Source organism: Pan troglodytes, chromosome 13 (assembly GCF_028858775.2).
Source record: "Pan troglodytes isolate AG18354 chromosome 13, NHGRI_mPanTro3-v2.0_pri, whole genome shotgun sequence".
Taxonomy (NCBI): Eukaryota; Metazoa; Chordata; class Mammalia; order Primates; family Hominidae; genus Pan; species Pan troglodytes.
In genome coordinates this window covers 103,876,929-103,904,627 of record NC_072411.2, presented here as the reverse complement: position 1 = coordinate 103,904,627, position 27,699 = coordinate 103,876,929, and the positions used below count along the sequence as shown (strand labels likewise).

At 42.0% G+C, this 27,699-nt stretch overlaps 1 protein-coding gene across 1 annotated transcript in view; it reads right to left on the bottom strand.

The window, feature by feature from the left end:
• CDK15 (cyclin dependent kinase 15) overlaps nucleotides 1-27,699 on the bottom strand; it is an 88,737-nt gene that overhangs the window by 21,545 nt on the left and 39,493 nt on the right. Inside the window, exons 9-11 of the mRNA XM_009444001.5 lie at nucleotides 26,177-26,270; nucleotides 18,716-18,779; nucleotides 1,673-1,721 (exon numbers count right to left, since the gene is read on the bottom strand). Of these exons, the coding sequence (XP_009442276.1) occupies nucleotides 1,673-1,721; nucleotides 18,716-18,779; nucleotides 26,177-26,270 (207 nt within the window). The remainder of the gene's footprint in view (nucleotides 1-1,672; nucleotides 1,722-18,715; nucleotides 18,780-26,176; nucleotides 26,271-27,699) is intronic.

Here is a 27,699-nt window from a genome sequence, read left to right as displayed (position 1 = left end):
ACGATCTCAGCTCACTGCAACCTCCGCCTCCCGGGTTCAAGCGATTCTCATGCCTCAGCCTCCCGAGTAGCTCGGACTACAGGCACATGCCACCACGCTCGGCTAATTGTTTGTATTTTTAGTAGAGACGGGGTTTTGCCATGTTGGCCAGGCTGGTCTTGAACTCCTGACCTCAGGTGATCTGCCCACCTCGTCCTCCCAAAATGCTGGGATTACAGGCGTAAGCCACCGGGCCCAGCCTAGACATTACTTCCTGTGTTAAAGATCTGAGCAGAGAAGCCAGAAGTCTGAGAAAAGGTGAATACATATTGCTAGGGGACAAGGGAAGGCGCAGAGGCCATGGGTGCTATATCGTCAGAAAAGCCAGAGAGATATTCAGAGAATTCAAGCCTTGCTCAGCCCTCGAAAGAAAGGCTGGTGGGGTGATAGCAGGAGGCTGGTGAACTATCTTCTGCCATGGGACAGGGGCAGCTGCAGCAGCAGCAGCATGGAGTATTAAGATGGTTCTCAGGTTGAGAGTTGCCATTTACTTTGGAAGCTGATAGTGACATGAAAGAAAGCCACGGGGCATGCTAAAATCCACATATCTCTAGGTAGAGGGGAAGGAGCCTGACTATACTGCACGTCTTGAATGAAGTGATAAACAGTAGTTCCCTAGAACCTGTCTCCAAAAGGTTTCAGGTTATACAGTGCTGTTGAAAATAAGAGTGGAGGGTGCAGATGTCCTGGAGATACCTGTCCCTCCCAGTGAAAGATCTCTGGTAGTTCACAGTTCTATGTTCCTAACCTATTTTACTCTTTGTACCCTGATATTTTATTCTACGTGGAGGCTTTTTAAAGGAAATGAACGGTAAGAGTGAAGAATTCAAACAACTTTTGGTTAAGTTAAATTCTACCATATTTTCAGGGAAAAACAATGTTCGAGTGTTCAGTCAGGATCTTGGCCAGTGAAACTCTTCCACTTCTCCCCACCTGCAAGAGTGTGTTTTTCTTTGACATTTGAGCTCGTTTCCCCTGTCTCTGATGTTTTCCTCATTGCCCTTTTTGCCTCCTCACTGAAGCAAAAAGAACAGAGCCTCGGCTAATTACTCTCAGATCAAATAATACTGGTTATTGTAATTGGTCATTGTCCGAAAACACTGAGTTCTTCTTAGCCCGGAGGTTGCCTGGCACAGCTTAGTTAGCTAACTATTCCCGGAATGTCTCTATTATCTGTTTTACTTTGCAAAAGAAACTAGGGATTTGTTGAAAGCTGGTAATAAAAGTCTGCCCTGGTCTGAGCCGAGACTGCGTAGAGAGGGCCTGGGAAAGCATGACCCCCATGAATCAAGTTGCCCCCCCTCCAATAGCCACTCAATGATGTTATTTGGTTTCTCTGTGTCAGAGAATAATAAACCCACTAGGTTTTCTTGCAGACCAACACTCCCTGTTCTCAGGGCCTGGGGCATGGCTGAGGGACACAAAACAATTTTAATGACCAAACTCACTGAAAGTAAAATGGTTCGTAGAGAAAAACTAACAGACTCTCAGGGGTCTGGCGCTCCCAGAGGCATCTTCCTACAGCTTAGAGCCCCCACATGGAAGTGCTCGGGGGCTGCTGTTCAGTGGACTGAGATCCAGGGAAATGTCTCTCCAATCCTGCTTAAAGATCCCTTCCTGAGGTAGTACTCACCTGCTCCAGACAACGTGAAGGCTTCGAGGCGTAGGCAGTGGGAACCATTCTGGGAAGCATACAGAGGGCGTTAAAAAATAAAATCCACCCGAAAACCCTGTTGCCAAATATACTGTTAAAATTCTAAATGCTCTTCTTGGCTTGGTTTAAAAAAATGATTCAAGTATCAGGTAGGCTAATGTGATTTTTAAAGCCTCATCTCCTGCTGAATTTTTATGATTTGGTGAAAGGTCACTATTATGGGTTGAATTATGTGCTCCCAAAATTCACATGTTGAAGTCCTAACCCCAACTACTTTAGAATATGATCTTATATGGAAATAGGGTCATTGTAGATGTAATTAGTTAAGATGAAAGCATTAGGGTGGGCCCTAATGCAATTTGACTCACATCCTCCTAAAAAGGCAAAATGTGGACCCAGAAATAGACGTGCGTCAGAGAAGGTGAGGCGAAGAGACTCAAGGAGAAGACGACCATCAACAAGCCAAGGAGAGGGACCTGGGACAAATTCTCCCTCACATCCCTCCCACGGAACCAACCAGGCCAACACCTCAATTTCAGACTTCCCAGTCTCCAGAACTGTAAGACAATAAATTTCTGTTGCTTAAGCCACCCAGTTTGTGACTTTGTTACAGCAACTCCAGCAAACTAATACAGTCAACATATTCAGTAAAGTCAACAAATATTTGTTTAACATACACTGTGTGCAGAGCATGTACCAAGTGCTGGGAAGAATACAAAACAGATCAAAAGAAACCCCACTACCTCTGCAGAGCTTACAATTCATTTGGGAGAACAAGTATACGCCCGTGAAATGTGATGAATAATGAGGCAGTCTTAAAGACTCAAAAGTGGTTAAAAAAAAAAAAAAGTCAGGGGAGCCAGGCGTGGTGGCTCTTGCCCATAATCCCAGCACTTTGGGAGGCTCAGGCTGGAGGATTAGTTGAGACCAGGAGTTCAAGACCAACTTGGACAACATAGTGAGACCTGTCCCTACAACAACAACTGAGCCTGGTGGCATGTGTTTATAGTCCCAGCTACTTGAAAGGGTGAACTGGGAGGATCACCTGAGCCTAGGAGGTTGAGGCTGCAGTGAGCCGTGATTGTGCCACTGCACTCCAGCCTGGGAGACAGAGCAAGACCCTGTCTCAAAAAAATAAATAAATAAAAATAAAAATAAAAAATAAAAAAGTAAGGGGAGCTAATTTTATATGTCACTTGTGGTAAAAATGGAAGTGAATCCTGGCTTGAATATTCCAAAATAGGTGATAATAAAAATTGGAGCACTCTATAACATTTATATTTGGGTGTATGTGTTTCCATGATTCTTAGTATTGATACCATTTAACCCAAACAAAAACCATCCTAAAAGGGAATGATTTCTCATTCACTCAAGAAATACTAACTGAATGCTTCTTCTATGTAAGGGCTGTAAGAGGAGCTGCAGGGGAGGCAAGCTGATGGATGCTCTTTATCAAATTTCCTTTATTGTCCACTCCAAATTGAGAAAATAATATTTCAACTCTCATTCAAAATGGTATTTCTGCCTTATATTTTTCTTAGGCCTGAAATGTAATTATTTTGTTTGTTAGTTTGTTTAGAGACAGGATCTCACCCAGGCTGGTGAGTACACTGGCATGATCATGGCTCATTGCAGCCTAGAACTCCTGGCCTCAAGTGATCCTCCCACCTCAGCCTCTGGAGTAGCTGGGATCACAGGCATACACCACCACATCTGTTTTTTTTGTTTTGTTTTGTTTTTTAATTTATTTAGAGATGGGAGTCTCACTTTTTTTTTTTTTTTTGTCCAGGCTGGTCTCGAACTCCTGGCCTCAAGTGTTCCTCCCACCTTAGCCTCCCAAAGTGCTCGGATTACAGGCATGAGCCAACGTTCCCAACCATTATTTTGGTTTTAAAAATCTCTTCCTCCAGTTCTTATATAAATGGAATAAACCAAGGCTGTTCATCACAACAAAGAATTTAATCATGGTTGGGCAAAAATTAATTTGATAATACTCATCTGTTCATGTTGGCATGCACATAGATCTGGAAGACTACTCACTAGATAGTGGTGGTGGTTACAGGGGCTTACCCTTTTTCCTTCTTTGCCCATTTTCTCAAACATTTTTGAAATAAAGCATATACAATATTATTTTGTAATTTCAAAAGGAAGTTCAATGAAAATTTGAATTCATAGTGCTAAGAGTTGTAGAGTGAAAGGAGTGATCAAAGAAAGTGACTTCAGCTGAGTTTTCGAGGTCAGGTGCAATCAAATGTGGACCTCTCTGCTGGCATTTTATAGTCCCAGGTGGGCACTAAGAGAAGCAATTGTCTATACAGGTTATTTACTCTCTGTTCAGTATGATTTTGCCTAAGTTCAAAATAACCAGTAAAGATAAGAATATCTGGCATTTGTTTAGTATGTTTCTCTTCAAACCACTTTCTGCTGCCTATTTACAGCTCTTCCCTGGCCAAACAAAATCAAAATATTTCCTCATTCAGTCATCTCCCAATTTCAATCAACAAAATGAAATCCATTTCCATCCTTTCCCATTTTCTATTTTTCCCTTCTGAAAGGTCTATGTGCTGTGTTTTTGGCCTTCAATATTTTAATACTCTTTCTAACTTGAGTGGGGTTCTTGTGGCACGTGGGTTGGGGGTTAGCTGACTTAGGGTTTCAATACAGACTCTGCTGCTTCAGTTTTGCTGAGACCTCATGTAAGATACTTTGACCATCCATGGCAACCCTCAGTTTTCTTTCTTTTTTTTCTGATTTTTTTAATTTAATTTTTTTCATTATTGTACTTTAAATTCTAGGGTACAGGTGCACAACCTGCAGGTTTGTTACATAGGTATACATGCGCCATGTTGGTTTGCTGCACCCATTAACTCATCATTTACATTAGCTATTTCTCCTAATGCTATCCCTCCCCCTGCCCCCCACCCCATGACAGGCCCCGGTGTGTGATGTTCCCCGCCCTGCGTTCAAGTGTTCTCATTGTTCAATTCCCCCCTGTGAGTGAGAACATGCGGTGTTTGGTTTTCTGTCCTTGCGATAGTTTGCTCAGAATGATGGTTTCCAGCTGCATCCATGTCCCTGCAAAGGACATGAACTCATCCTTTTCTATGGCTGCATAGTATTCCATGGTGTATATGTGCCACATTTTCTTAATCCAGTCTATCATTGATGGACATTTGAGTTGGTTCCAAGTCTTTGCTATTGTGAATAGTGTCACAATAAACATACATGTGCATGTGTCTTTATAGTAGCATGATTTATAATCCTTTGGGTATATGCCCAGTAATGGGATTGCTGGGTCAAATGGTATTTCTAGTTCTAGATCCTTGAGGAATCGCCACACTGTCTTCCACAATGGTTGAACTAGTTTACACTCCCACCAACAGTGTATAAGCATTCCTATTTCTCCACATCCTCTCCAGCATTTGTTGTTTCCTGACTTTTTAATGATTGCCATTCTAACTGGTGTGAGATGGTATCTCATTGTGGTTTTGATTTGCATTTCTCTGACGACCAGTGATGATGAACATTTTTTCATGTGTCTGTTGGCTGCATAAATGTCTTCTTTTGAGAAGTGTCTGTTCATATCCTTTGCCTACTTTTTGATGGTTTTTTTTTTTGTAAATTTATTTAAGTTCTTTGTAGATTCTGGATATTAGCCCTTTGTCAGATGAGTAGATTGCAAACATTTTCTCGCATTCTGTAGGGGCAACCCTCAGTTTTCTCAATGCAAATTGAAGGTGGTATTCACCTGAAGCGAACCAATGAAATAATGAGTGCAAAATGCCTGCTCTGGACCATTAAACAAAATAAATCCTATCTGCTTTTCCTTCCTCTTTCCCTTCCTTTGAAAAGTTATGGGCAGTATAAACAATGCGTGGCCAGGCACTTGGACCCAGGACCCGGGTGAACCCACACTATGCCTCTTACCAGCTGTGTGACCGGAAGATATTGCTTAACCTCACCGGGCCTCAGTTTTCCCACCTGCAGAAGAGGGATAGTAATAGTTTCTACTGCATAGAGTTGTGAAAGTAGGATAGTAAATGTAATATAAAAATTTCTTCACTCTGTCTCTTTTTTTCCTGCTTCTCTCCCTTTCTGACATAACATCCCTCTCTCTCCCACTCAGGTGTTCCTGCCTTATTGTTAGTTCTCCTTGGAAACCTCCTCTAAATGTCTTCTACTAAAATTCTAACTTGCTCCAAGCCCCAGTTCCTCTAAGTCTGACTTGATTTCTTCTGAGTCCTCAGTGTGGGTCAGTGGTGTGTTTCTTAGCTTGGTAGTATGGTAACATGAACACAAGCCCAAGCTCAAGTCTCCTTTTTGCCACTTACGAGCTTTGAGACTTTAGGGAAATTGCTTAGCCTCTCTGGTTAAATAATTGAGAAGTTTCCAAATCTGTAAAATGGGAATCATTTTCCAGTTGCTGGGAGAATTACAAAAGATTAAGCACGTGGCCAGTTGTAGGGGCTCAGTAAGTGTTAATCTTATTCCTTTTCTTCTTTTGGTTCTGACCTCTCATTTTGGAGAGGTAGGTTCTCAAAGGGAGCTGCATACTGGCATCGTCTGGAAACCTTTACGAGAAAGGAAGCCCTGAGGTTTGATTCAACTAGCCTGGGAAGGGTCCAGACATTGGTTACTTATTGTACTGTTATTATGAGTTTCTTTTGGTTTTTGAAAGAGGTTCTCATTCTGTTGCCCAGGCTGGAGTGCAATGGCATGAGCATGATCACAGCTCACTGCATCCTTGACCTCCCGGTCTCAAGCCATTCTCCTGCCTCAGCCTCCTGAGTAGCTGGGATCATAAGTGCACACCACCACTTCTGGCTAATTTTTAAAATTTTCTGTAGAGATTAGGTCTCCCTATGTTGCCCAGGATGGTCTCAAACTCCAGTTTCCAGCAATTCTCCAGCCCCAGCCTCCCAAAGTGTTAGGATTACAGGCATGAGCCACCATGCCTGGGCTGTTATTATGTCTTCAATGGTCTCCAGAATTTTCCAGTGAGGAGCTAAGGCAGAGGACCTTTGGTCTAGCAAAGAGGGCAGGGTCTATCACTCACCAGCAACTCAACAAACACTTCTCTGAGGCTCATTTCCTCATCTGTAACAACTCAAATGAGGTTGTTGTAAGAATTTAATTAATCAATGTATATACATGTTGCAGAACACAGTGTCTGACACATACTTAATATGTTTGTTCAGGGATGTGAGAGAGGAAGCATGACAAGGGAAAATTCAGTTCTCGTAAATTCTGCCAGAAACGGATGACCTGTAATAGTTGCCCCAGGACCCCAGGAATAACAACATTTTGTACTTGAGTCCATGTTTGGGGTAGAAGGATTGTGCTGACGCCCCTCCCACCTCTATTTTGTAGCTACATTAGCTGAGACAGGAATGGATGTGTCCAGGTCAGTCAGGGAGCTGCTATTAAGCAGAAGCAAAGCCTGTCGCCTGTTTGTGGCCTGCCCTCCCACTCAGGCAGATAACCTGAGGCTGAATGACCTTGCCTCTCTCCCATTGATTTTTCCCAGTAGGTAAGCTGTGAGTGATCAGTGAGAGAATGATCCACAAACAGATAGGCATTTCACACAGCACCATTTCAAGAGGAGTCTGGTTTCTCTGGCTTCAATAGCCTCTAAAAATAATAGGTCTGGAGGTAGCTTGTTTCCCTTCTCCTTCCAAAGACAAGAGTAAATCATTAGACCTGATTTTTCTCCTTCTCATCCCTCTGCAGTTCTCTCTAAAAAGAGTTCTCATTTGAGTTCAATTGGAATTCGAGGTAGGAAAAGCAAAGTTGCAAAAGGAAAGTAATAAAGCAGAGCATTTAAATTTCCAAACTAAGTGGAGTGAAATCAAAATGAGGGCAGAACTGTTGCTACCATAGTAAAAATAGTCCATTTTTCATAAATATTTAATAAAGCTCATTTCACAACGGAATTCAAATCTGGTAACCTTAGTCAACAGAGATTTGTTGATTGATTTAGTAAAACATCACTGCACCATTCTGAGTCTCAGCTCAAGGTAAAACATTTTCTAGTTACTATAGTCTTGCCACAATCACCCTAAGGTTATCTTATAGTGCTGTCTACTGAACTACACCTCTGGAATTTCCTGAATACAATGCATTCTTGAGATACCGTATATTTAAATAGTTGATAATGTTGTTAGCCTTATTTCGCTATCTGAAGCAGTAACTTGAAAACTGCACTGCCAAAATCTGTAACTCTTTTTCTCCTACGTGCCCTTCACCCTCACCCCAAACACACACACACACACACACACACACACACACACACATTCACTCATGCCCTCAAAACTGTTTGCTTCACTCTTCCTCAGGTAGCTGGCTTGGAAGTTTCTCTAGCATTTGGCTCAAGGCTTCCCAAGCTTTTTTTTTTTTTTTTTTTGTTGAGATGGAATCTTGCTCTGTCGCCCAGGCTGGAGTGCAGTGGCACGATCTTGGCTCACTTCAACTTCTGCCTCCCAGGTTCAAGAGATTCTCCTGCCTCAGCCTCCCGAGTAGCTGGGACTATAGGCACACACCACCACACCTGGCTAATTTTTGTATTTTTAGTAGAGATGGGGTTTCATCATGTTGGCCAGGCTGGTCTTGAACTCCTAACCTCAGGTGATCCACCCGCCTCGGCCTCCCAAAATGCTGGGATTAAGGGCGTGAGCCACTGCACCTGGCCCTTCCCAAGCTTTAGAGTCCCCTTTGAGCATCATCAGGATGCTCTAAAAGCCAGTGTCCTCACTGAGGGTGCTCCTTGGCATTGTTCAACCTTGGTCCTCCAACTCATATTTGTAGCGTATCACTTTTCTAATTGTGAATCAAAACTTTCTGTGGATTCTGAGAAAATATCCCATCCGCTAAAGCCTGTTCCTGAGGTCTCTGTAAAGGAAGGAGAGACCAGGCCTTGCTCCTGGTGGATGGAGAAGGTGGAGGGAATGGGCATAGTCAGGACTCTCCCCTCTCTTAGAGGCAGGGCTATGACTGAACTCTGTCTACCCCAACAAATGATTTTTGACCTATGGCTTGATCATGCTTTTCAGTGAGTGTTGTATTTAATGAGGCATCATTTGACATTGACCACTCCTTGTAGTCTCCACAAATATTGAAGGGCCACCGCATGCAGCCAATGAGCTCAGCATTGAGAATACACAGGCATGGAACCCAGCCCTCTTCCAGTGAGTGCTGGCCATATGATTTCCATGGTATTGCTAGGATTACCTACTAGTCTCCTTTAGCTCCTCTGGCTGTTCCTTCTCAGCTTCTAAAGACTCCCTTCCCTCTACCCAGTCCTGCAGTACTGGCCCCACAGGGTTCCCTCACTGTCCTTTCTTCTTTCTCTACACTCTCTCCTTTGGGCAACTAAATTCACACCTGAGGCTTTAAATACCGATTTAAGCATGTGACTTCTGTATTTCTAGGCTGGACTTTTGTACTCACAGTTTATATTTCTACTTGCTTTTTAGATATCTCCATTTTGTGGTTCCACAGATACCTTAATCTCAAAATGTTAAAACCTTATACTCATTACCTTCTCTATAAATCTGTTCCTTCCCCCTTCTGTTTCCTTTGAATAAAATAGCAGGGGTGGCCGGGCACAGTGGCTCATGCCTGTAATCCCGGCACTTTGGGAGGCCAAGCTCACATCTCTTTCTTTAAAAACCATCCCTAGGGCAGGCACGGTGGCTTATGCCTGTAATCCCAGCACTCTGGAAGGCCGAGGTGGGTGGATCACTTGAGGTCAGGAGTTCGAGACCAGCCTGACCAACATGGTGAAACCCCCGTCTCTACTAAAAATACAAAAATTAACTGGGCATGGGGCCACACGCCTGTTATCCCAGCTACTTGGGAAGCTGAGGCACGAGAATCACTTGAACCCTGGAGGTGGAGGTTGCAGTGAGCCAAGATCGCGCCACTGTACCCCAGCCTGGGTGACAGAGTGAGACTTCATCTCAAAAAATAAATAAATAAAACTATCCCTAAATTCCCCAAATTAAGAGGGCCGTTTCCCTAGTTCCTTCTTTTCTTTTATTTTCCTGTTCTTTCTTGTCATATCACAGCCAAGTCCAAGATTTCCCTAGTTTCTTAAAGATCCCCAGGCAATGCTGCTGTAGTATACTTCCCACATTGTATTATTTATTTATTTTCCCCTCTAGACTATATTCCTGGAAGGCAGGTACCAGTGTCATATTTATTTTTTACTCTCTCAGTCCCTAGTACGTAGCATTCAATACATATTTGCTGAATAAATAAGAAGTAGATGGTTGGATGAAAAATAAAAATGAAATAAATATATTAAACCTTACTTTAAAAACGTTAAAGTAACTCAGGTGAGCCCACTTGTGTACCTGCTCTGTTTATGTGTGTTTTTTGTTGTTGTTGTTGTTGTTTTTCTGAGATGGAGTCTCACTCTGTTGCCCAGGCTAGAGTGCAGCGGCATGATCTTGGCTCACTGCAGCCTCTGCCTCCTGGGTTCAAGTGATTCTCCTGCCTCAGTCTCCTGAGTAGCTGGGATTACAGGTGCCTGCCACCACACCTGGCTAATTTTTGTATTTTTAGTAGAGACAGGGTTTCACCCTGTTGGCCAGGCTGATCTCGAACTCCTGACCTCAAGTGAACCGCCCGCCTCGGCCTCCCAAAGTGGTGGGGTTACAGAAGTGATCCGCCCGCCTCGGCCTCCCAAAGTGCTGGGATTACAGGAGTGAGCCACCACACCCAGCCCCAGCTCTGTGTTTTACAGAGCTTGATGGTGCAAAGCACTGGCCATAAACATGGAGAAGGAGGCTCTGGTTTGAGCCATTTACATGTTATTTGGCACCTTGAGGCAGGCCTCTTGTATTCTTCAACTTGGAAGGAACTTTTATTTCTTTTTAACATTAAGAACATTTATTTATTATTTTTAATTAATAAATTAAAATTGTATATATTCTTGGGGTTTTACTTTAGAAAAAATACTTTTTACCTGCTTTCACTCACTTGCAATTTTTCCTAATCTTAATTACTTTAAGATCATCTACTCCTCCCTCAATAAAAACTAATAATTGACACCAAATAAATTAAAGATGAGAAAACTAAAAATAAATGTAGAAACTAGAAGCAACCATTAATGAAGATCAAAGTGGCTGTGTATCTAAATTAATTTCACTGACTGATTTGGGGGACGGGTTAATAAAGATGTTAATAGTAACTCCCCAGGAGCTTTCAGCAGCGTTCCAGAAGTGAGACAGTAATGAGCCCAATCGAGGTTCATAGATTCAGTGAACGCCAGTGGCTTCATTAGCTGTAGCGAGGGAGGCTGCTGGAGTCCCAGGGTAGGAACTCCACTCAGATTACACTCCTGAAATATGTCGCCAGGCTCACAGATTCTAAAATCAAGTCTGGGTGGAAAGACATAATCATTTGGAAATGAACCTGCAAAAGTTTATGGCCAGTCCCCAGTCTAGGGCACTGTTTTAATTACCAAATCATTATATCTGCCCTTTGATAATTAAGGTAAAGTGGAATACGGCTACGACCCACTTGGAGTCCAACAGGTGTGAATATTCTAGGTCACCCCCTTCCTGGTTAGGTGACCCTAGGCAAGTCACATACCTCTCTCAAAGCCTCAGCTCTCTCATCAGTAAAGTAGGGTTTACAACATTGTCTCTATCTGATAAGGCTGTTGTGAATCAAAGTAAAGTAAAATATGTAAAGTGTCTAGCTCATAGTTAGTCCTCAATTATTATTACCATTAATAAGGTGAATAATAACTTACATGTTCTTCTTTGCAAAGCAGACAATAAGAATTATTTAGAGTCCAAGAGGGTGCAATTGGAACTAGAACTCAGGTTTTCTAACTCTTAGTCATTGATTTCATTTCACAAATATCTACTGACTACTTATTATGTGCCAGGTAGGGGGCTTGTGTAAAATACTAGAAGCACTAGAAGTGGTCAGGTGTGCTCTGTAGAAAACTTCAGCACTCTTTCCACTATACCATGTTTGGGTGAAATTAACAATGGTAACACTAATGTTGTCTGTGATTTAGTAGCCCTTACTGGATACCCATTATGTAGCATGTAGATGACAAGGATTCTCTCAGGGAAAGGCCCTGTGGGTATAGAGTGGGCAGACATATTACTGCAGTCTAGGTGTGGGGAGCAGAATGGACCCATCACCAAATAAGAACAGCCTTAACGGGCACACAACTGACTTAGGTAGGCGTTTGAAAACTCAGAGTCAGCTCTTAGGATGTGCGGATTCAGGCAAGGTTTAGGCCATGCAAGTAAAAACAAAAGTCAGTTCTGGTGCCTGGAGGTATTTCTGACCTCTAGAAGAAAGCCAAGATTTCTAAGGGAGCAGAGATAGCATCAGTTCTCACACACCTGTCACTGGGTCTGAACCATGGCAAGTCACTGAGCAGCTGAACTTCCACACTGTGTAAAAAACCAAATGGAGGCAGTGGCTCACACCTGTAATCCCAGCACTTTGGGAGGCTGAGGCAGGTAGATCACTTGAGGTCAGGAGTTCGAGACCAGCCTAGCCAACATGGTGAAACCCTGTCTCTACTAAAAATACAAAAATTAGCTGGGTTCAGTGGCGTGCGCCTGTATTCCCACCTACTCGGGAGGCTGAAGCAGGAGAACCGCTTGTACCCAGGAGGCGGAGGCTGCGGTGAGCCGAGATCATGCCACTGCACTCCAGCCTGGGTGACAAGTGAGACTTCATCTAAAAAAAAAAAAAAAAAAAAAAAAAGAAAAACAAAAAAACAAACCAACAAAAAAAACCGAATGGGAACTTTTATTGAGCACCTACTAAAAGTTAGGCACTATAGCAGATGCAATTCAATATCATTTATTTTTCAGACTCATCCTGCAAAATGAGACAGAGGGATACAACATGATTAATGAAAGGAGAACAAGGTTTGGATGCAGATTTCAGCCATTTCCAATAAGTATACACCTCTCTGTGAGCCTAGGAGAAAGCCTCTGTTTCCTCATCTGTAGAATCGGGCTACTCCACCCAGCATCGATCTTGGCAGGCAGTAATAGGATTAGCAATTGTGTATGTTCTGTGTCTGGCACATAGGAAACACTTTTACAATGATAGGATTTCTCCCATTTTGCAGATTACAGAACTAGGAAATAAGTAACTTCCTCAAGTTACCCCAGATAGTAAAAGGGGGAGCTTGGACTTACAGTTCCATATGAATTGATGCCTGCAGTTAAAGCCTCTTTTATCAATATCTTTCCCCTTAGTTCAACCCACTGAATAACTCCCTTGGCTAATAGCTCATACAACCAAGCTGATGCCGACCCAGATGCAGACCTTAGCTTGTGCTCACAGCAAACACAGAGACTTGCTCAGAACTCATTGAGCCCAAAGCAGAATAGCTCTTTATCATCCCAGTGGGGACAAGGATCATTTTAATCATCTTCTGTCTCATAGTGGTTTCAGACGCAGTGAAGCTCTCACACTGGATTTAAGGTCAAAATAAGACATTCCTAGAACAAGGCTGCATTGCTGCAGTACTATGCTGTCCGATGTCAGTATGCCATCCATGCTGCTTCTTGCTTCCACCTGGTGGTCAGAAGTTGATAAAGCAAGCATACTGAAAAACAACTGGGCATCCCTTGGCCTGTCGCTTATGGTACATCTGATTCTGGTCCCTGCAGGGCTTTTAGTACCGCTTTCCTGCCTTTTGATTTTCATTACGTTCTCCTAGTGGAAAAACTTCCCACGTGCAGTGTTCTTTCCTAGGACTAAAATAACCAGGATAATCCCGGATGCTTCCCTGCGGCTGAGCTCATGTCACAAATCAGGCATGATTTTCAGCAGATATTTCTTTAAAAGTTTGAAGGCCTCTGTGGACCCTATTCCCTTCTTTACGGGAACAAGCATCAAAGAGACAGGAATAAAATGCTTTGCACGCACATCAGGAACTAATTGCCAATTTGGCAAATGCATTGACTAATGTCATGCACTGTTATTTCTAAATCCTCTCCTGTCCTTGACCCCCAGTATCTAGATGTAAACTTGGAACCATTAGTGGAGAAGGATAAAGTCTTCTGGTGCCTCAAATGGAATTGAGAGGGATTTAAACTCAGCGCTTTTGAGTTTGGTGAAATGAACCCAGCAGTACATTAATGCTAGGATTTGAGCTCACACAGCGTGAGCGCTTTCAAAAACCGTGTTTAAGGAAGCAAACAGAGCTATGACAGACCCTTTCAGTGGAGCAAAAGGAGTTGGATGAAACAATCAATGACACATTAAAAACCACAACTGGGCTGCAATCATGTAGGCAAGAAAAAAAGTTTCTCTTTATCGCAGGATCTTTGCATCTAATGAGATGGTGACTGGACAACCTCCAGAGGAGTAAGGCCTCCGTTTACTTTAGTTGAGAAATGTCTAAATATTTAGTTGATTCTCTTAAAAGCTCTACATGATTCTGTAACAAACTGATTTCTAAGGTATGATCTTATCAGCTCTGTATTGCCATTGGAACATCTATTTAAAGGGAATTTGAGAAAGAAAAATCAGAAAATATTATTAAAAATACAAATGTTAACTTTTTCTCTCCCCAAATTAACTATTTTTAACACCCTTCAGATGCTTAGTTTAGGACCAATACCTTTCCAGCTAATACTTTCTCTTAATTTCTTCTAAATTGAGAGAACTCTCGACTGATCTCCCCGCTGGGCTCCCTCAAATTGTACTGGCTGAATTCAAAGTTTGGGGGTGCTTATGACTACTTTGAATGAAATGGAAAGGAATGGAAATCTCATCCAGAATGGTATTCTCTGCTTCTTGTATAGTCCTCATTTCTATTGGTTCTGATGGTGAAACCTACACTGCATGGTTTGGCATAGCCACTGCCCAGGGCTTGAGTCTTCAAAGCAGAGTGGCTCCTGAGTGCATTTTCGTGGGAGTGGTAGGGAGAGCTAAGAAGGCTAAAGGAACTTTGTAAAAATGTCTCTAGAGGTTCGCCATTTGAATGCACAATACTGTCTTCTACTAGCAGATTTTAGCCAAGACCAACATTCAATTTGCTCTAAGTTTCTGGGATCTTCAGCGCCACAACTCCTGTCCATTCTAGCTACGGCATCCATTGGGGCTTTAAACTCTTCCAACTTTCTGATAGCAGAATCCTCTCCAGCTTGCGGTTCTTTATTGCTTCCTGTGGAGTATTATTAAGACTCACCAAACTCTCTCCCCTCCCCCACTGCAGGAGGCCCGCGCAGCCCCGGCCCGCCAGCTTGATTAATGTGTCTTGGCTAATTGTGTGAAAGACGGCAGCCCTTTAGCAAGTGTGACCAGTTTATTGTTCAGCCAATCACGGGCGCCTCAGTTAGCATGTGAAAAGGGGGTGTGCTGCCGGAGGAGGGTGAGTGTTCTGGCGGCTGAGTCAAAGGAGGAGCGTTTTGGGGGGTCACAGAGCAACACCCACTTCTTTGAGGGGATGTTACTATGCTCTACTAAACCTGTAAACCTCTTACTCAAAACACTTTTTTTCTCCTCCCTCTTTTTTCAAGATTTATTTTTTTTCCCTTGGTGAAAGCAGGCAAGACACTGGGTACTCTGCAGATGGAGTTCACGTTCCAGGGTTTTTAATATTTCACTTTTATATTTCTGTTAGAGAATGATCCTGCTGAGAGTCTGGGAATCCGTGCTCGTCAGAACCCCCTCACTGACACTTGGATATATTGCTCTGAAAGCTATCCCAAGAGAAAAGATTAAACAAAAAAAGCGCCTACTTTTCAAAGCCTACTTTTCAATCTGCCCACATCAAAATAAGACAACTGGCCCTTTGAAGTGGAGGACACAGAGTTCTCAGCCAGCTTGCTTAAAACGGGGAGTGGGGGAGACAGAAAGGAAGGGAGGGAGGGAGTGAAAGAGAGAAGGAAGGAAAGAAGGGAGGGAGAAAGGGAGGGAAGGAAGGAAGGGAGGGAGGGAGGGAAGGAAAAGCAAGTTTCCAGAATTATACAACCCTCTTACCTTGCCCAGGTTTAATCAGGCACTAGAATCTGAATTGATGGCTAGAAAACTTACAACCCTGCTCATCAAAGCTCCAAGAAAACAGTTAACTGTCAGAGAAATCCGACTGGGTCAGCATCAGGTGACTTTTTAAAAGCTGTACAAATGGAAACTTTGCTGTCCTCCTAGAGGTGTCCAGATAAGGCCTAGAAATGCAGGCATGGGTATAGATGGACACTGGATGGTTCTCCCAAGTTCCGGACAATTGGACTCCCTCAAAATTGTACTGGCTGATTCAAAGTTTGGGGGCTCCTAGGACTACTTAGAATGAAAAGGAAAGGAATGGGAAGCTCATCCAGAATGCTGCTGACACGGTGACCATCTGTGATACTTTCCTGGCTCCCAGCTTGTCTTCTGCTCCCCTTAATCACTGACATTCAAGTGTTTAGAAGCCACAGCAGCTCAGGGATGGGGATGGGTAGGGGGTAGCTCAAAAGGAACTTATTGACTCATGTAAGAGGATGTTCCTGAAATGCAGATGTTGGAGACCCTTTTAAAACACAGTCCTTGGGATTGAGTTATCAATAATACTGACCCCATGGCCCAAGATAGGCTGGACTTTTAAGATTTCCAAATCCAGGTTTAGACATCTTGTCTATGGCTAAGGTTCCAACTCCCTTTGCTCCATAAGCTCAGCCTGGCCCACAGCCACAAACTCTCCAAGCCATGGAAGCAGGGCTCACAAATGAGCACCCCAGTAACAAAGAGAACTGGTGAAAGAGTGTGGGTGAATGAATCCAAACCCAAACACTAGAGATCCAAGAATGCACCCTCTCCATCTGTGTAGCCCCAGCGCACGGCACAGCACCTGGCAGATAGTAGGTGCCTGAAAATTTTTGACTTATTTGGATTAAATTGAAAACTTAAAAGAAAAACAATGGATGATAAGCCCTATGGATGTTGGGCCTGGAGACTTTTCTTCTTATATAGAAAAACTGCACATTGTTTTGAAACAACAGAAAAATTTTAAAAATGTAACATATTTTCTCTGTTTTATTGGAACCCAGTTATCTTATTAAGCACACAATCTGGCAGGGAAGCACTTTGGCCAAGTTTCTTGATTGTTGCTCTCACCAAGACATTTTGTATTAAGGATCACTGTTGATTGCCTGGACCAACCTGAAACCCAAATGTCTGAAGTTTGGGGGAGCAGCATATGCCCACCACAGTAGCTTTGTATTGGCATCATCCAAATTGTTTCCTACAATCCATCTGTGACTCTAAACTTCTGCTGGCATCCTCAGTTAGGAAGCTGAGGGAAAATAGAGAACAGAGTGGACAGGGAGAAGTACAGGCAGGGCAGGAAAAGATGAGAGCCACGTTCTCCTGGAAACCATGGCAACTGGAGATAGGAGCAATTTGCAGACTGGACCACGGCTCCACAAGAAACTTGTTCTTTTTTCTCTATCTCAGACCAATGGAAATAGACACTATTCTAAGTCCTGTGACCAGAGAGTAGCATTTTTCTCAGGTGTTAAACTCTAGAAAAATAGTTAGAAATCCTAAACTATTTGCAAATGATGTTAAGGCCTTTTAGCAATAGATATAACCATTCACAAAGCAGCTGAAAGGACTTTACAGTTAGTCTTTAGCTTGCTGTAGGGCTTCCATAATCCTGGTGGTTCAAGATGCCAGATCCCTATGGATAGCTGTTAGCAAAAGTATTGGATGCTAAAGAAAATAAGAAAAAGAGTCCCCAACTCCCTATGTATTTTATTTTCTTCTTTAATCACATTTTAATTCTACCTACAATTTCTTGCTCTCAGGAAACCCTTCCAGGATAATCTCATACCAAAGTTAGTAAGGACAACAGGCCAGGCACGGTGGCTCATGCCTGTAATCCCAGCATTTTGGGAAGCTGAAGCAAGTGGATCACCTGAGGTCAGGAGTTCGAGACCAGCCTGGCCAACATGGTGAAACCTCATCTCTACTAAAAATACAAAAAATTAGCTGGGCATGGTGGCGGGTTCCTGTAGTTCCAGCTACTTGGGGAGGCTGAGGCAGGAGAATTGCTTGAACCCCGGAGGTGGAGGTTGCAGTGAGCCGAGATCATGTCACTGCACTCCAGCCTGGGCGATAAGAGCAAAACTCCATCTCAAAAAAAAAAAAAAAAAAAGTAAGGACAACAATTTGGGAAGATTTCATTTTTAGTAATGGAACAATGTAAGACCATAAAGACTAGAAAAATCTGGCTTGGAGCATATCCACCCTAATCTTGTCGTTATCTGTACCTTTCTACCTCCCCTTCAACCCTGCCAGTGAGAGCTCAGCTTTGGCATGGGCTTTATTTGCTTCTTCAGCTTCTAATATGATCCTTCATCCTGTAGTTCAGTGCCTGTCTCCTCCCCTCTGTCTCAACATCCTTGAAGTGACTACTGCTTAATCTGATCCCTCTGATGTGGCCCTGCGACAGCTTCTCAAAGAATTCCCCCATGGATAACACTTCCAGCACTTCTAAATCGATCCCAGAAGCCAGTCTTGAAAGATGAAATGTGTGAGAGACAATGACCAAGTGTCAGGTTTACAGGCAATGAATGAACTCTTAGTAAGTATAACCTACAGACAGCTTACTTGGCATGTCCTAGGCCTAGCGAGCCTCTACCTCTGTTCTGTTGCATTAGCTTTCTTTTTATACATATGCAATTCAATACTAATCAATACACTTATGACAGTCAGGGGGCCCAAAAGTGAGCCCATCTTTTGAGTTGTTCTTTTGAGCCATTGGGTATTTGACAATGGATGTGGAATCCACAGTAATAGTCATTTCAAATTCTATTCAGCTTGCTACTTGTGTTTTACAGAGCTGGGGAACTGGTCTAACCTCAGCTACTCTTTCAGTGTCTTCCTCATACAAAGATTAGTCAGGGAATATATGAATGTAGAAATTCCTCTACACCCATCTTTGCCGCTGAGTTCACAATACAAGAACGCCCTGTTAGCATGGCCAATGCTCTCCTTACATTACTAATTCTCAGAGTATTCAGAAGCTCAGATCAATATTACCTGGATTGTAGTTAGGTAGCTTGGAGACTCCCGGCCAAGTATCCTCTGTAGGGACTCCCAGCACCTATATAAAGCCAAACAAAGAAAAAGAAAGGTGAGGTGGGGAGATGAGGTGGATGGAAGAGGTATGGAGACATGCAGGACAGATCAGGGAAGAACAGGGAAGCGTCAGATGTATGTCCCATTGCATGACACCAGCTGATGTATATGAGAAAGAAACTTGAGTGTTTCCAACGTTTGTGGTTTCTTGGGCAAAACTGTAATACATTCCTATGGTCCGGGGCCTGCATTCTTACTGACTCACTTGTTCTGAGGCAGATCATACAGCCTTGCTCAAAGTCATGTTCTCATCACTGAACATTTACTGCATGATTATCACGCATTAGGACACCATGTTGGGAGCTAGGGATATAAAGAAGCAGGAGTGACTGTCTCTTTGCCTTGCATCAGATGACCACATGTATATTGACAGGAGACACTTGACAGCTTAAATTATGCCTCAGCATGGGTATTCAGCTGTTCCCTGATGTGCTCAAATTAAAAAGGATTCAGATTACTGACCTTCAGGCAATGGAATGTTGGCTAAAGATGACCCCAAAACTAACTCTAGTCTTTTCTATTACATTCATCTCATCTGCTTGTTTTCTCTGTGACTAGCAGCTTGGAATATGGTATTTGGTTTTTCACTGATGGATTGTCATGGGAACAACATCACTTGGAAAAGGGCTGGTCTATGCTTTGAATTACCGATGTGTTTTTTTTTTGAGACGGAGTCTCGCTCTGTCGCCCAGGCTGGAGTGCAGTGATGCGATCTCGGCTCACTGCAAGCTCTGCCTCCCAGGTTCACACCATTCTCCTGCCTCAGCCTCCTGAGTAGCTGGGACTACAGATGCAAGCCACCATGCCTGGCTATTTTTGTTGTTGTTGTTGTTGTATTTTTAGTAGAGACGGAGTTTCACCGTGTTGGCCAGGATGGTCTCAATCTCCTGACCTCGTGATCTGCCCACCTCGGCCTCCCAAAGTGCTGGGATTTCAGGCATGAGCAACCGCGCCTGGCCTTGAATGACCAATTTAAAGCCCCAGTTTTTAGTTAAGATGTATGAAAATAAAGTCTTTCGGAGTATAAAGCCAAAACAGCTCAGACTTTGGATGAAGCCAGCACCATGAGTTCCCCGGTAGGCATTACCTTAGTATTTTTTTTTAAAGAATAATCATAAAAGCCCATAGACAGTTATATATGGGAGACAGAGTAACATTGTTCTTGTGAAATACTAATAAAACACTAGTAGCTTTCATTGCACTACTACAGTATAACTTTTCTTAGAAGCATATCTCACTATAACTCTTTTTAGAAACATCTCTTACAGAAAGAGTCTAGCGAATCCATCTATAAAATGCTGGTTATAGATACTGGCCCAATTATTATGGCAGGGAGTCAATTGCCCAACAATGACTGAATATAATCAATGAAGAATCCAGAATCTTAGTATCTATCAGCTTGTTGACTAGGAATCTGGCTGAGAGATGTACTTTTTAGCATCTGTTAAGCTTGTCTTTAAACAAAAGACAGTGAAGTGCTATTTTCCCTCATATAATAAAAAAATCATGCCACCCAGTAAAATCTTCCTTCTTTGATCCATTCCCTAAACAAACTGAAAAGTGACTGAGAGGATTATAGGCTTTTCCTATCAACCACCCTGAGCCCGAGGGAACACTAAGAATCCTGGAATCCATTTTGAAAAACCAACTGGACTAATTCTTCTTTTGTGGGAGAAGGCCAGGGGACAAGAAACTAATTCTTCTTTTTTTAACCTACCATCTTATGTATTTGCACAGATGCATGTGTAAACAAGTGGGTGTGAGTCACATGTACCCATACATCCTCTGTTGGCTGGCAAAGTGCAGTGAAAAGAAAGCAAAGATAATGAAGAGAAAACAATAGAAGAAATAGGTGACAACCACTATCATGTTTTCTCTAAGGTGAAAGTTACCAGATGGTTGGTTACTTTGTATGATATTTAACTAAAGCCAACAAAATGGATACTAAAAAAATTTTTTTAAATCTTATGTTCAAAGCTTTAAGCTTGAGATTTTAAAAGTTTAAACAAAAATTCAATATACTTTATTTGGAAATTTGATCTCAGTTTCTATTTGAAAGTTATTGAATTCTTTTTCACTTGAGAAAATTACTAAATCTCTCCTTCACTGTCTGGGAAACTGAAAACCAAAAATTGTTGTTTTACTCCCTCCCTGAAGGCTCTTAAAAGGCAGCCAGTGAGTGCTATGTTTCAAACCACAGTGGTCTGAAGGGGCTGTTTATCTGCCTTTGTTGGAATGGAAACTAAAAGCATTTTGATTAATGGATTCAAAGTTTGCATAGTTTATTCTGATTTTAGAACTAAATCCAGGATTATTTATGAAAAACACTTATTTAAAATTAGTTTTAAAAATTGATCAGAAAGTGGTGACAGCTGTTATTTAGATGTAAACACACACACTACAGGCACTTCAGAAAAACAGTAAAATAAAGACTCAGGACTTCTCAATGTGTTTTTATTCCTAAGAGCGAGATCTCAGGATAAATATAGAACAAATTATGGTTAGAGGTTAGGAGATTTAGAATGGACCCATTGCTTTCAGAGATGCACTTCTGACATCAAATATCACAGATTCTGAAGTAGCTTTCCTGTTTTCATCTGTGTAGGCTACGTTTAGTAAAACACAAATTCAGGAACTATTTATAATCTGTATAATTTTCTAACCTGCTTATAGGCAACAAATGTGAAAATAGACAAATGGGAATAAATAAAACTAAAAAGTGTCTTCAGAGCAAAGGAAACAATCATTAGAGTGAAGAGACAACCTACGATGGGAGAAAATATTTGCAAGCCATACATTTGATAAGGGGTTAATATAAAAAATATATAAGGAACTCAATAGCAAGAAGACAACCCCATTAAACAGTGGGCAAAGGGCCGGGCACGGTGGCTCATGCCTGTAATCTCAGCACTTTGGGAGGCTGAGGCAGGTGGATCACCAGAAGTCGAGAGTTCGAGATCAGCCTGGCTAACATGGTGAAACCCCGTCTCTACTAAATATACAAAATTAGCTGGGCGTGGTAGTGCACACCCGTAATCCCAGCTACTTGGGAAGCTGAGGCAGAAGAATTGCTTGAACCCAGGAGGCGGAGGTTGCAATGAGCCAGGATCAAGCCACTGCATTCCAGCCTGGGCAACAGAGTGAGACTCGGTCTCCAAAAAAAAAGTGGGCAAAGGACTTGTTGTGGTTTAAATGTTTGTATTCTCTTCATAATTTATGTTGAAACTTTATCCCCAGTGCAACAGTATTAAGAGGTAGGGCCTTTAGCCACCTTTAGCGTGTGATTAGGACACAAGAACAGAGATGAATGCCCTTATAAAGGAGCTAGAGGGAATCAGTCAGGCCCGTTTGCTCTTCTACCCTTCCACCATGTAAGGACACAGCATTTGTCCTCTCTGAAGGATGCAGCGACAAGGCACTAACTTGGAGACCAAATCTCTCACTGGACAACAGCCTACAGTGCCTTGATCTTGGACTTTCCAGCCTCTAGAACAGTGAGAAATAAATTTCTGTTCTTTTTTTTTTTTTTTTTTTTTTGAGATGAAGTCTCACTCTGTTGCTCAGGCTGGAGTGTAGTGGCATGATCTTGTCTCACTGCAACCTCCTCCTCCTGGGTTCAAGCAATTCTCCTGTCTCAGCCTCCCAAGTAGCTGGGACTACAGGTGCACACCACCACGCTCGGCTAGTTTTTGTATTTTTAGTAGAGATGGGGTTTCACCATATTGACCAGGCTGGTCTTGAACTCCTGACCTCAGGTGATCCACCCACCTTGGCCTCCCAAAGTGCTGGGATTACAGGCGTGAGCCACTGCGCCTGGCCAATTTCTGTTCTTTATAAAATGCCCACTCTAAGGGATTTTGTTATGGTAGCAGGAATGGACTAAGAACCTCAATACACATTTCTCAAAAGATGACCTACAAATGGCCAAGAGATATATGAAAAAATGCTCAATATCATTAATCATCAGACAAATGAAGGCTAGGACCATGGTGAGATATTGCCTCATAACTATTATCAAAAAGATGAAAGAGGTGTTGGCAAGAATGTGGAAGAAAGGGAGCATTTGCACACTGATGGTGGGCATGCAAATAGCACAGCCATTATGGAAGATGGTATGGAGGTTCCTCAAAATATTAAAAATTGAACTTCCATATGATCCAGCAATCCCAATACAGGGCATGTACCCAAAGAAATGAAGTTAGTTTGTTATCTACAGTCCCATGTTCATTGAATGCAGTTTTGTTACTGCATCTGTAGTTTCTTGCTCTGCGGACAAAGTGAGAAAGTCATCACGTTCAGCAGCTGTGTTATCATTTATACCACTATGTCTCAAGCAGGTTAGAAAATTATTATTTTTTCTCTTTCCAGCATAGTACCTAGCCCATTGTGAGTCCTAAAGAGTGATCAGGCCTTGAGAAGCATCTTGCTTACTTTATTCTATGATTTCTAAGTGCTGTGCTAACTGAACACTAAAGAACCGTAAAATGATTGCTTTTTAAATTGTGTGGTCATTCAAAGATAGTATGTCATATTTTAAAATGTTATTTTAAATTTATATTTATTATTATTAGAGATGGGGGTCTCACTATGTTGCCCAAACTCCTGGGATCAAAGGATCCTCCTGCCTCAGCCTCCCAAGCAGTAGGGACTATAGGCACACACAACTATGCCTAACTGTATATTGTATTTTAAAAATCAGTTTATGAGGCTGGGCGCGGTGGCTCACACCTGTAATCCCAGCACTTTGGGAGGCCAAAGCGGGTGGATCACGAGGTCAGGAGTTTGAGACCAGCCTGACCAACATGGTGAAACCCCGTCTCTACAAAAAATAAAAAGTTAGCCAGGTGTGGTGGTGGGCACCTGTAATTCCAGCTATTCAGGAGGCTGAGGCAGGAGAATCGCTTGAACTGGGGAGGTGGAGCTTGCAGTGAGCCGAGATGGCACCACTGCACTCCAGCCTGGGTGACAGAGCAAGACTCCTTCTCAAAAAAAAAAAAAAAAAAGGAAAAAGAAAAAAATCAGTTTATATACAACTCTTCAAATACTAATGGCACACAAGGATATACTTATATTCTTTTCAAATAAACTACTCTTCAAGTATCCTAATAGCACATCTTATTTCAGTATTACAATTTATATTAACTATCTATACATACATCCTTTTACATATATACATAGTTTATGTTTGTTTCACATATATTTACGTATACTTCACCCATCGCCCTACCTAGACTGAACACTTGAAAATACAGATCATGTGTTTTTCTTATTCTTCTTTTTTTTTTTTTCCCCTTGGCTTATAGCTTCTTACAAGACCTTGTAGAGTCTTGTAGAGTTACTCGCCTCATATATGGTGAGTAAGTGTTGTTTCCTGATTAAATGACCAGGAAAAACTCTTCAAATGTATAAAAGGTCATTGCAGCGTCAGAACTGCAGTTGTGCTTCCTCTATTGTGGACAAGAAATAATACTGCTAAGTGAAAGAAGAGAACAATCGGGTTAAATTTCAGGTAATACTTGCTAGCAGTTAGGTTATTGAAACATCTGTACAACAATTTGTATGGGACAGGAAGAAAGCAAACATCAATTGAGCATTTATGGTGCATGGAGCTTGTTATGCATTTGTTTTTATGGAATTCTCAATAAAGAATTAGAAAGTCCTTATTATCATTGTTGCCATTTTACAGACAAGGAAACGAAAGTTCAGAGGGACTACATAACTTGCCCATGTTCATTTAGCTAGAAAATGGTTAGAATTCAAACCCAGGTCTTCGGACTCCAAAGCTATTACAGTAGGCTGTCTCCAGCTTAGATGATGTTATAGCACCCAATAACGTAATGTGAAGATAGCATTGCTCTGTCTTGCAAGAAAGTTTTTAGAAAAAGTCTTTTGGCTTGGATTTTTTTTTTCAGTTGTGAATGCTTCCCAGTTTCCCCCATGTTCCTTCATAATAGCCCCCATGTTTCTAGAAGAAAATTTAATGTCAGTAATTAATCTCTATAAAATGTCTTAATTTCACAAAGTACATTTTATTTTAGCCAGAAGACAAGCAGCAGGATCCAGGATAGCAAGTAATAAAGTACTCCCCTGCACCCCGCCGATTTAAAGCCCCTTGACACATTCTACAACATGGATGAACCTTGAAAATATGCTAAGTGACATAAGCCAGATACGGAAAGACAAATTTGTATGATTCCACTTATATGAGGTACCTAGAATAGGCCAATTCATGGAGACAGAAAGTAGATTAGAGGTTACTAGGGGCTAGGGGAGTGTGGGGAGGGAAGATGGGCAGTTATTGTTCAGTGGGTCCAGAGCTTCCCTTAGGGATGATAGAGAAGTTCTGGAAATGGATGGCGGTGATGGTGGTGCAACTATATGAATGTATTTAATGCTGATAAGCTGTACACTTAAGGAGGGTTAAGATGGTAAATTTTACGTTTTGTATATTTTACCACAATAAAAATATGACCAAAAAAGGAAATATACAGATGACTATAGTATGACTGTAATACTATATAAGGGCCATAAAAACAAAGCATATCATAGGCAACTGCGGTAGGGATAAATAATGAATTAAGAAATGGAGCTGCATACACACACAAAGGCACCTTGACACTTTAGGAACTTGGCTGTGGATAAGCATGATAAATGGTACACTTCTTTCACACTAAGAGGGAAAGCCTCTGTTCTATCAGGGTTCTATGAAAATTTTGTGTCTTTTTTTTGTTCCCCAGCCTGGAGTGCAGTGGCGTGGTCACAGCTAACAGCAGCCTCGACTTCCCTGGGCTCAAGTGATCCTCCCATCTCAGCCTCCCGAATAGCTGGGACTAAGGTGTGCGCCACACAGCCCACTCATTTTTGTTTTTGTAGGGATGGGGTTTCGCCATGTTGCCCAGGCTGGTCTCGAACTCCTGGGCTCAAAGCAATCCCAAAGTGCTGGGATTACAGGCATGAGCCACTGCACCCAGCTAAAAATTCTATGTCTTATTTTCAGTTGACAAAGATCCAGGGCCAAATATATGGTAGCATTAGAACTGGAGGTAGCAAGGTAGGGGCATGTCTGAGTAGTAATGGCAGAAATTGCCCTGGGAGGTTAAGACAATAATAATGACAGGGAGCAGGAGACCTGAACATCATTCAGTGAGCTGGATTCATGGGCTGCTATGGGGCAACAGGGAGTTTCCTGACCACACATTCCCAGGGTGCTTATAGCTGTGGCAAATGCTACAGTTTCTACAATCTTAATATAAGGCTTAATATCTCAAAGCAGATGGACTGCTTCATTTGTCTGTAAGGCAAATTTGGTTCAAAACTTAAAATGCAGATATTTCATTTTCTTTAGAAGAATTATTCTCCTACCTCCCAGATTTTCTCCAGCTGTTCAAGGATGTTGGAAACCCCAGGAAACAAAGGTTGACCCTGGAACATTTCAATAAAGATGCAGCCTGCACCCCTAGCAAAGGAAACAAGAGTAAATTGACACTTTGAAAGAAATCATACAAGCGAAACTGAACTACTAGAATTTCTCTTCCCAAGAAATATTTTAGGGAGAGTTAAATACGGACCACATGATATTAAAAGTCTTGGGCCAAAAAAAAAGTCCCTATGTCAAACAAAAGTAAGAACAGCCCACAGCTTTTTATTAAAATGGAACACCACGAGCAGCAGTTAGGAAAGCAGTAGAGTTAGCAAACATTGTAGATCATTCAAGCTCATTATCTCTTTTAGGAGAAGAGGGGAAAGTACTGTATCCCCAAATTTCATTTCATCCCCACTTTTCATTGAGTCTAAGATGCTATCATTGTAAGAAGCGTCATTGGTTTTTTGCCATTAAGACAAAAAAATGCAAGTTAAACTATGACATGATCAGAATGTTCATTTTATACTTATTGAAAGGGCTGTTATAAATTTAATTAAATAGAGATTATTTTCTCATATAGCATACTTGTACACGAAAAAGAGAAACATTAAGCAAAATAAATTGGTTTCGGTATTCCTAAAACTTTTTCACATTCAGCATTTGACTCAGACTCTTTGATGTCTACACTTACCCATGTATCATCCTCTATATTAAGAATTTGATGATGCAGCATTTCTTAAAATAATCCATAAAACAACAGAGAGTCATTGGTCCTGGGCCTAAGCTGGCCTTGCAGTTATGTAGTGTTAGCTTACTTTTGACTCCTGCTTAAAGAATGTTGCTAAACATGTCTGATTTACTCCTTCTCCACAACCATTTGGTTCCTAGGAGTTTAAAAAAAAAAAGAAAACAAAAGGACTTTTCTTTGCAGAATTTTCTTCCAAGTCGCTGACACCAATTCTGCAATTTTTTTTTTTTTTTTTTTTTTTTTGGTGGAATCTTGGTCTGTCACCCAGGCTGGAGTGCAGTGGTGCGATCTCAGCTCACTGCAACCTCCGCCTCCCAGGTTCAAGCGATTCTCCGACTCAGCCTACCAAGTAGCTGGGATTACAGGCACCTGCCACCATGCCTGGCTAATTTTTGTATTTTTAGTAGAAACGTGATTTCACCATCTTGGCCAGGCTGGTCTTGAATTCCTGACCTCAAGTGATCCACCCACCTCAGCTTCCCAAAGTGCTGGGATCACAGGTGTGAGCCACTGTGCCTGGCCATTCTGCACGTTTTGATGCTGGCTCATTTGATGTTCACACATGTGCAATTCTAACTACAGTCACAACTGCAGCCTGGCTGACTTATATTGTTAGATGCTACTGATTATAAGGTGCATCCTGATTTAATGGGAAATGTTCATCTTTAAATAGATTAAACAGTGAAATGTAAATTTTCTTTCATACATGGTCAAGCTGAAGGATAATTACAGAGGGACAGGAAGGAGTAAGATTTATTTTGCTAATAAATCTTA